This window comes from Primulina tabacum, chromosome 4, assembly GCF_025594145.1.
Source record: "Primulina tabacum isolate GXHZ01 chromosome 4, ASM2559414v2, whole genome shotgun sequence".
Classification (NCBI taxonomy): Eukaryota; Viridiplantae; Streptophyta; class Magnoliopsida; order Lamiales; family Gesneriaceae; genus Primulina; species Primulina tabacum.
The window spans coordinates 9,848,286-9,857,896 of record NC_134553.1 but is presented as its reverse complement, the minus strand read 5'-3'; the positions used below and the strand labels follow the sequence as shown (position 1 = coordinate 9,857,896).

General features: G+C 35.4%; 1 protein-coding gene and 1 pseudogene across 8 annotated transcripts; one reads left to right on the top strand and one right to left on the bottom strand.

Moving 5' to 3' along the window:
• The first annotated feature begins 522 nt into the window (after positions 1-522).
• On the top strand, positions 523-3,147 carry LOC142541809 (pentatricopeptide repeat-containing protein At3g57430, chloroplastic-like; annotated as a pseudogene).
• Positions 3,148-3,354: 207 nt separating this feature from the next.
• On the bottom strand, positions 3,355-8,460 carry LOC142543062 (CBL-interacting protein kinase 32-like). 8 transcript variants are annotated; one of them, XM_075650059.1, is made up of 16 exons: positions 8,108-8,316; positions 7,919-7,994; positions 7,210-7,455; positions 6,893-6,955; positions 6,635-6,706; positions 6,369-6,476; positions 6,220-6,300; positions 5,309-5,362; positions 5,105-5,230; positions 4,917-5,006; positions 4,689-4,811; positions 4,512-4,610; positions 4,248-4,361; positions 4,064-4,120; positions 3,863-3,937; positions 3,355-3,629 (listed from the first exon to the last, which is right to left on the bottom strand). In XM_075650059.1, the coding sequence occupies exons 3-16, from the start codon at positions 7,378-7,380 to the stop codon at positions 3,555-3,557; spliced, it is 1,308 nt and encodes a 435-aa protein (XP_075506174.1). In that variant the 5' UTR covers positions 7,381-7,455; positions 7,919-7,994; positions 8,108-8,316; the 3' UTR covers positions 3,355-3,554. The 8 variants fall into 8 exon arrangements, with proteins under 8 accessions (XP_075506174.1, XP_075506173.1, XP_075506175.1 ...); XM_075650058.1 differs by having other exon boundaries at positions 7,957-7,994; XM_075650060.1 differs by lacking the exons at positions 7,919-7,994; positions 8,108-8,316 and adding an exon at positions 8,367-8,460.
• Between the last annotated feature and the right edge of the window lie 1,151 nt (positions 8,461-9,611).

Here is a 9,611-nt window from a genome sequence, read left to right as displayed (position 1 = left end):
CGACACATATCAATAGACGCCGAGAGTATGTAGTCTCATCTCGAATCATGCCTCTGGGTGACTTTCATACATTAATCATACCCACAATGTTGTAGGTCACCTTAGCATGATATCCCATTGGATATGATGCCAACTAGTGCTCGATCGTCCATAAAAGAGGACTGAGTGATCCTATTAAAATGGTGATCTCCAATGTACATGTTCATCACGATATAAAGTGTCGCATAATATCATAACATAAAGCCATGCATATATTGACAAGTAAAATGCAACACATAAGCAATCATATTCAACTAGATATCTCAGTCATAACTTACGTATCTTTCAACTGGTCTGTATATACAGAATGCCTACTTTCTGACCCTAGATATTATAACCCAACAACTATATCAACATCTAACCATATTGTAACTACTATCCCCTAAGTAAAACTAAGGCCCTCAGATCATGCATGCGTCCTTCGACAGTCTTTTGGGGTATATCACTGATAACTCCTCCGAAAACACTCGGCAACTTGGATAAATGACCGAAAAATCCTATGATGCACTAAAAAATCGAGAAGAAACTTTGAACTTGGTGTGAAAATATGAAACTCGAATGACCTATTTATATAACGATGTTTGATTCTACTTTCGTCGTTTGATTTTGATTTTTTATTACGCTGAATTTTTTTATATTTCATATTATATTATTTTTATTAATTGTTTAATATAAATAAATAAACACGACTAAATAATTTTTCAACATTAATAAAATACTCATTGTATCTTAAAGAATAAACACATTGAATGCTTATGTTTGAAAATTAAATATGACGTCAAAAATTATTAATTAATTAATTAAATAGTAAACTACCATGAAAATCAGTCACTCCAATATCAAATGCATATGTATCTATATACGTGCAAACATTTTGTAAAAAAAATTTAATTTTGTTTTTTTAAAATAATTTTGTACAATTTTTAAAAAAAATTAAAATGAATCGGACCGAACCAAATCGGTAGGCTAACCGAGCCCGGTCTGGACCAAGACTCAGACCGCTGGTTCCATAACCCGACCCTTAACCTGAAACTCTGTGCGGATTTTTTGCTTTCTGGAAAAAAGGATCGGAGGTGCACGGGAGTTCGATCAAGGCTGGATTTGTGAGTAACGCTCTAATTTTGTTTTATGGGAGCTTGTGTGATTTGGGTAGTGTAAGAAAAGTTTTAGACGAAATGCAGGGGAAAGATTTGATATCATGGAATACTGTGATTGGAGTTTTCTACGATAATGTTTGTGGGTTGGAATCGGCTGGTTTGTTAAAGGATATGCTTCCTGAGTTTGGGGTTACCCCGAATGCCATTAGTATTGTTAGCATTTTGCCGGTGTGTACACGTCTTGAAGATGAGACTTTGGTTAGATTGATTCATTGCTATGTTTTGAAGGTTGGCTTGTATGGTGAGGTACGGATTGGCAATGCTTTGGTTTATGCATATGGTATGTGAACATTTTGAGGCTTTGGAGGGAGCTTTCAATGAGGTTGGTAATAGAAACGAGGTATCTTGGAGCTCGTTGATCGGTAGTTTAGCTTATAGGGGTATTCATAGCAATGCCTTGGACAGTTTTAGGATGATGGTAAAGCTGGGAGTGAAATTGAGTTCTATTACTGTTGCCACGATGTTAGCAGTATTGGTAGAGCTACGGTTTTTCAGGAAGGGAAGAGAACTTCACGCGTTCAGTGTGAAAATTGGCATCAACACTGATGTATTTGTTTCAAATGCGTTTGATGGATTCGTATTGAAAATGGAGATGCTTCACTGAAGCTTCAAATGTGTTTTGTAAGACGAGTGTGAGGAATGTTGTCTTGGAATACCATGATAGGTAATTTTTCTCAAAACGGGCACGAAGCCGGACGCTTCAAAACACGTTAAGAGAAATGCAAGATCATGGTGAACTTCCTAACTGTGTCACTCTCACAACTGGTCTTCCTGCTTGTGCCAGATTAGGTTCTGTTATTCATGGAAAGTACAAGCAAGATCCATCCGGAACGAATCTGTTTGAATCTCAAATGCTTTAACAAACAGGTATGCAAAATGTGGTTGCCTAGATTATGCTCAAAAGATATTCAACATCACTCTTGAAGTATCATACAGCACGCTAATTCTTGGCTATTCACAAACTAGCAAGTGCTCAAACTCTGTTATCTTGTTTAAAGGAAGGGAAATTTCAGGTCTGAAGCAAGATACGATCTCCTACATGGGAGTCCTCTCTGCATGTGCAAATCCATCAGCCGTTAAAGAAGGGAAGCAGATTCATGCTTTTGCAATGAGAAGGTTGTTCCATGATCATCTTTTTGTTGCAAACTCACTTCTTGACTTCTACATTAAATGTGGAAGACTTGATCTTTCGAAGAAGATTTTTTATCAGATTCCAAAAAAGGATACCGCATCTTGGGATACCATGATAATGGGGTTTGGAATGATTGGGGAATTGGATTCTGCTGTTAGTTTCTTTGAAGTTATGGAGGATGATGACGTTGAATTTAATTCAGTATCATATATAGCTGTTCTCTTGCTTGTAGTCATGTTGGATTAGTTGGAAAGGGAAAAGCACACTTCGGTGACATGATAGTACAGTACATAACTCCCTCCGATATGCATTATGCTTGCATGGTGGATCTTCTTGGGTGCTCGGGTCTTATGGAAGAAGCAGTGTTGCTAATCAATATTCTCAAGATTAAAACAGGTGTTAATATATGGGATGCTATACTTGGGGCAAGTCGGCTACATGGTAACGTGGGGCTTGGCTGTTGAGCCTATCAAACATGTATGCCAAAGCAGGGAGGTGGGATGAAGCAGATGGAATCAGAAAACTGATGAACACGAGGCATGTAAAGACAGATATATGGCTTTATTTCTGTAAAAAGGTTGGATCGATATATGTATCTTGCCAACTCAGGCTAATGGCTGGGAGCACACTCTTTTCCTTTTGAGTTGAGAAGAATTGTGGAAGAGCGATTGGAAGTTAAAAAAAAAAAGGAAACTGCTGCAGAATATGCAGAGTGAAGAGAATAGGCACCAGGATAGCAACTTCAAACTGAGAAACAAGGAAACATCAGAGATGATTGGAATTTGCCAATGAATGCGAGGTATGACAGCCAGACTTCCGGGTCGCTGAAGAATCTCACAGTTTCTTTGTAAGTTGAGCCTTCACAGGTCAACAAGTGATAAATAATGACAACCAAGATTATTAAATTTCTGCATCTTTACAACTCTCATGTCTTACTGATAGTGATTTTGATAGGTGTAGAAGTTTTATCTTTCTTTATTGATTTGCAGATTGATTTGAGAAACTTTTATAGTTGGAGAGTAGGGATAACTTTAAAGTAGTTTATCTTAAACAAGATTTACAATGCATGAATCTCTCAAACAAAATAACTAATTGTGCTCTTGAAAACACAGATAAATGCAAGTACCTGGCGATTTGAAAAGCATCCAGCTAAAGGCTGCTGATATTACAAAAAGAATTACACATTCGCAACTGTACAAATGATGCAGATTGCTGAGAAGCATTTTCTACTTCATTTCCTGCATTTCCTCTTCAGTTTTCCAAACTACATCCTGGAGACTTGTTGATAAATTTTTATAGAACTGCATCAAAGAAAAACAGAATACATAAACTGAGTCGAGAAGAAAATAGAAAGATGGTGTTTCAGGTTTTTTTTTATACATACATGGGGGTGGGGCACTAGAACCTACCACCTTCAATGGAATAGGCCATGCCAACAAGCTAAGAGGTTTTCCGCAATCATTAAAGGAAGTATTATTATAAAAACATTATTTTTACAAAACAAAAAAAGATCAAATTTGGCAAACCGGTGGACCTTGTGGAACTCCAGTGTGTCACCCTTTGTCTTTCGAACTTCAACCATATGCAGTGATGAAGCAACTTGAAAAACCTGATTCGAGAACATTATTGGTGTTAACATTTTTAAGAAGTATAGATATGGATACTTTGATGGTAAGTTGAAAGATGAAACCATCTGGGTGAGAGTTGCTGAAAACCACTCTTTGTATCGCCGTACCTCAGTGGCTACATTAAGGTTGCCTTTTCTTCCAGCTTTCATGTTTTCAAGCCGCAACTGGGAAAATGACATCAAATTCATGAATGAATTATTTTCTTGTCTGAACTTAAAATACAGATTCTACCACTGAATGAGGTCAAAACACCCGAAATCTTATCTTAGTACAAAAAATATTCAAGTTTACCTTGTAATTCTTCTTGTGAACATCAAAACCAAGAGGCTTTGCAGCTTCTTCAATTTTGCTAATTATCTCATTAGCAGGCCTTTTAGAAGCGAACCTTGTTTCTCTCTTAAGATCCTGTCACAAAAGAATGGGCAAAACATAGAGAAAAATGGGTAATGTCACTCTCCAAACATCAAAGAAACAGAGGGGGTTCATTTGACCGAGGATATGTCGCCATATCAAAATCTACAATTGAAGGAAATGATACAATTCAAATATTTTGACCTGGTTTGCATGAAATAGATTCCCAAGATTAAGGCCTCTAGACATTGATATTAACTCGAAGGCATTCATTGGAGTTGGGTTCTCCATCACGTGATATTCCTACGTCAAGAAACTCTAACCAGATTTTACTTTGCACGTTAAACATTCGACATAATTCAGAAAGTTAGTAAAATGCACCTCAGAGTCCTTAAACACGGCTTCCACATCTTCTAGGTTTCTCTCTTTTTTCTCATCAAATACCGGTGGTCTGTAATCCTTCTTAAACCACTCATCCTTCAAGATTTTAGGAATTGTGATGCGCTGAAAAACGTCACAAAATTTTACAGAGAACTTGTAAAAATAAACATTATTAATTAGCATGAGATGTTAATGAGGTAGCTGGTAGGGAGCTATTTTCGTACTTACATGTACAGGATTTGGGTCCAAGATTTGAGCAATCAATTTCATGGCACTGAAAGAAATCCAAGGCGGGCAGGTAAATTCTGCGGACGATATCTATACATAATCAAGAAAAAAAGTAAGTGAATCTGTCAAAGCAATAAAGGAAGTTAACTAGCAAAAAAGATTATAAAGTTGCCAAGAGATATGCTTACTTTTTTGTACAAATTCATGAGGTTGGAATCATCGAAAGGTAAGTAACCTGCGAGTAACACGAAAAGGATGACTCCGCACGACCACAAGTCTGCGGCTGCTCCATCATAACCTCGATCATTGATAACCTACTCCGATAATCATCTCATTGATCGCAAAGAGGAGAAGAGGACAAAAATGAAAGTGGTATAATTCAAAAATCATACCTCAGGAGCAACATAGTTTGGTGTTCCACACGTCGTATGCAACAGACCATCATCCTGGCACATCAAAGTTTATAAGAATTCTACTTTGATTCCAAAATTTGCATACAATCAAAGCACATAGTGAGTGCGACTTTTAAAGATTTTTTACATTGAAATTTAAAGCATTTCATCATCTCCATCTGTTGGCCTAAACATTAGTTTTCGCCCATGAATTAATTGTCCGACACATTAAGCGTTTTAATATAAGCCTCGACGAACTAAGGTCCATGTAGGCTGCAGGAACTGCAAAGGATTGGTCAATAACTTCCAATGCCCACGTTGCAAGTAGTGGATGTCGGCAGTTAAGGAACTGACTCAGGGAACCAGTGCGAGGAACCATTCCTTTAAAAGAGCAGAAACACGAAAAATGAAGCCCCATCAACACATCATCAATCAAATACTCTCAAAAGAGCAATCTACAAAACTGCATCTCTGCGATTTTAGTTTCATATTTTCCAAGCTTTCTATTAGCATTTAGGGCCTTAATTTCTTAGTTCACGTCCATTTCATTTCTAATGTTCCATAAATGTTGCATTTAGTTCCTTTCAGCAGCATAAATTTTCGTCTCCAGTGCACAAATTTTTAGTTTTATCTTTTGCTTCGATTGCATCCCATTCTAAGGAGAATAGAACGGACGGTCAAATTAGGAATCCAAATCGTTTGATATTTAGAGGTTAAATTTATTGTCAAATTCCCACAAAATTGGTAGTTTTATACCCTTATCACGCCTGAATTTTTAATATTTTGTCAAAACACTACGTATATACAACAATGCTTTTCACAACTATCTAAATTCTAAGCACGTGAACAATGTAAATACTGAATGTTAAAATAATTTAAGAACAAATCATGATACTGCAATCAATAATCACCTGGACTTGCTGGGACAAAGCACTTAATCCAAAATCAGAAACTTTGAGGTCCCCAGAAGCATCCAGCAATAAATTTTCTGGCTGCACAAGTAAAAATATGGACTGTAATTTTTAATTTTTTTTCATCAATTCAAGGTCAAAACACATACCTTCAAATCCCTGTGGTAGACTCCCCTACTATGGCAAAAATCAACAGCATTAATCAGTTGCTGAAAATATTTTCTTGCTTCGTCTTCTTGCATCCGTCCGTGATTTACCTTCATCGACACAAATGTTCAAATCAGACAAGGTTTCCATAATTCACAGCATAAAATCTAGAAAACATACAAGTGGAAATACCCATCTTCTGTAACGTACTTCACAAGATACAGAAAACGCCTATTTCGTTTGAAGGGGAATAAATTTCTCATCTTACAATTTTGTCAAAGAGCTCCCCTCCACTGACAAATTCCATTACCATAAATATCTTGGCCATGCTCGCCATCACCTGATAATGATATATCATAAGAATTGCAGGTAACACAACCAAAAAGAGCAGGGAGAAAGAAGACGACCTCCAACTTTACAACATAAGAATTTGTCCCAGAAGCAAAAGAAAGTGGTGCTTCGTGAAAATTTTGGAATGTCCGTATTACAATTTGACAAAGGCCTAAAGATTCGTGTAGAGACAAACCTCGTACAATTGAACAACATTGGGATGCTTTACCAATTTCATTGTGGTAATCTCTCGCTTAATCTGTCAAATTTATACACAAGATATGTTAGAGCCAGAATAGAAGTTTTTATTATACCAAATTATAGCTAATTATCAAAGGGAAAAAAAGAACCATAACTAGTAAGATGAATGGAATACCACACAGGCAATCTCCTACCATCAAGGTCGCCACCATACATGTAGTTCCAAATTACATAAATAGCTCGTCCATTGGATATCACTGAATTTGATACAAAGGCTTTGAGGCATATGGAAAAATGAAAAAGAAAGTTAACCTGCTCAGATAATTTGTGCTTGAGAACCTTATCCTTGTCAAAAATCTTGATCGCCACAGGCTGTCCATTCTCAGTATTCCTAGCGAATTTCACTTTTGCAAATGTTCCCTCACCGATAGTTCTTCCAATCTCATACTTTCCAATTATTCGCCTCACTTTGGATTGATTCATTCGCTTATGATTATAGGGTATATTATCCTCTTAACTCACACCCTCCACTTTTAAATAGAAAATTTCCTGCACTGACTGATCATAAGCGTACGCAGTCAAACATTTTACTAACTTTAAAACCCAGTAAGATTTCTGCAATTTATAGCGAATTTCAAATCCAACACTGCAAATGGATTCAATACAACTGAAAGAAAAAAATTGCAAAGGCCAGGAATTTATGATGTACATCTAGGAATAAAAGAGCAGAATTACCAATTGTATGAGTCGAGACAATGATAAGTACCATTTCTTTTAAAAGAAGTTACAGATTAAAATATACTAAATCAATGGCATTCCTAGATTATGCAAATGATGACTAAAAAACAGAACAAATCAGTCAATAATAAAAGCTGTGAAGAAGATATTTAATTATCAGTAATTCCAACACTAAATCTCAAACCACAAGCTAAACCAAAAAAGAAAACCAATTAAAACTAAAACAACACTGAATCAAAATTAACTAAAAATCTCTCAACTTTCCCACCAAATTCCAACCAACCTTAAAGAAACCTTTTTTATTTACTATTTCGATCTCACCCAAGATTCCCAAGATCCAGCAAAAAGCTTTGAAGAACCTTGAAGTCAAAAGAAAATATCACAACAGTCTCAACTTTATGCACACAAATACCATACAAGAATTGAAATGATGAGCGACGAAGAGGCTAAGCTTGAAGTTATCGAAATGGACCTTTACAGATTGCCCCACCTGAAGTACAAAGCAGCTCAATACTTCAAAATAAAAGATTTCTAACGAAAAAAGAATAAAAACAAGCTAGTACGTAAAGGGCTAATAAACACTAGGTGACAGAAACCACAGAAAACACCCATCAGAATAATGAATCCAAGATTCACCCCACCAGAAATTTTTTTGAAAACCATAGATAAATATTGAAAGTTCCAAAATAACTGCTATAATGATAATAATCGTGATAAGGTAACGTTCGTACAGTTCGAACAGAGGAGCTAACCCTGTCACTGTTCTTTTTCTTGGTAGTGATCGCATGGAAATCGTGTGTAATTGGTGCAAGGGACCGCCATTATCTTATTTAAAAAAAAAAAACTCGACAACTTAAAAAACGGACTTTTTTATATTTTTAAATCCAACCGATCAATTTTTGACTTACCCATATTACAATAAATTTTAATGATTATTTTTGCTTCCGAGATTTACTCAGCAAGTTCTCAGAAAATTGAACTTTGTCGTATCAACATGCGAAGAAAGGGCATGATATTAAATCTCGACGAAAACTTGTATGAGACGTTCTCACGGATCATATTTTGTGAGATATGTCTCTTATTTGAGTCATCCATGAAAAAGTATTACTTTTTATACTAAGAGTATTATTTTTTATTATGAATACGGTAGGGTTGACCCATCTCACAGATAAAGATTCGTGAGACCGTCTCACAAGAAACGTACTCTTCAATTCGTGATCAAACAATGAATTTTTATAGCGTAAAAATTATGGTCATGAAAAAGTATTACTTTTTATACTAAGAGTATTATTTTTTATTATGAATATCGGTATGGTTGACCCGTCTCACAGATAAAAATTCGTGAGACCATCTCACAAGAGACGTACTCTTCAATTCATGATCAAACAATGAGTTTTTATAGCGTAAAAATTATGGTCAAGTTATATGATATTTATAAGTGAATGTGGTTTATATACTATTGTGGTTGATCTTATGATCCATGATACTTTTGAGTTACTGTGATAGGTCCTATTATACATATATGTAAGCATAATTGGCCAATAAATTAAATGGAGTTTCCATCTTTCAGATATTAATCAATCATATTCATTCATCATCATGCTCATTTATCATATGACTTGTTTTCACATCTATAGCATATCATTTACTTGCAACATGTATTTTTATCAATATATAACAATGATAATTGTATTATGAATCATTAAAGAAATGCATAATACAAGTACATATATCTTCAAATAGCATGAATCCATTGAAAATCATGATGAAGTTATACTATGCTCATGTGTTACATCGAAGAATAAGTCCAACTTACTCTCAAAGCTTAAGAACACTTGTTGGAGTGGTTTTTGTTTATTCTAGGCTGTCAAAATTACAGAAACATCAATTAATATTATCATTTCGATGTTAATCTTGAAAATTACCCCTACTCTATGATGTACATAGCATAAAATTATGAAAATTGAAGGAAAACT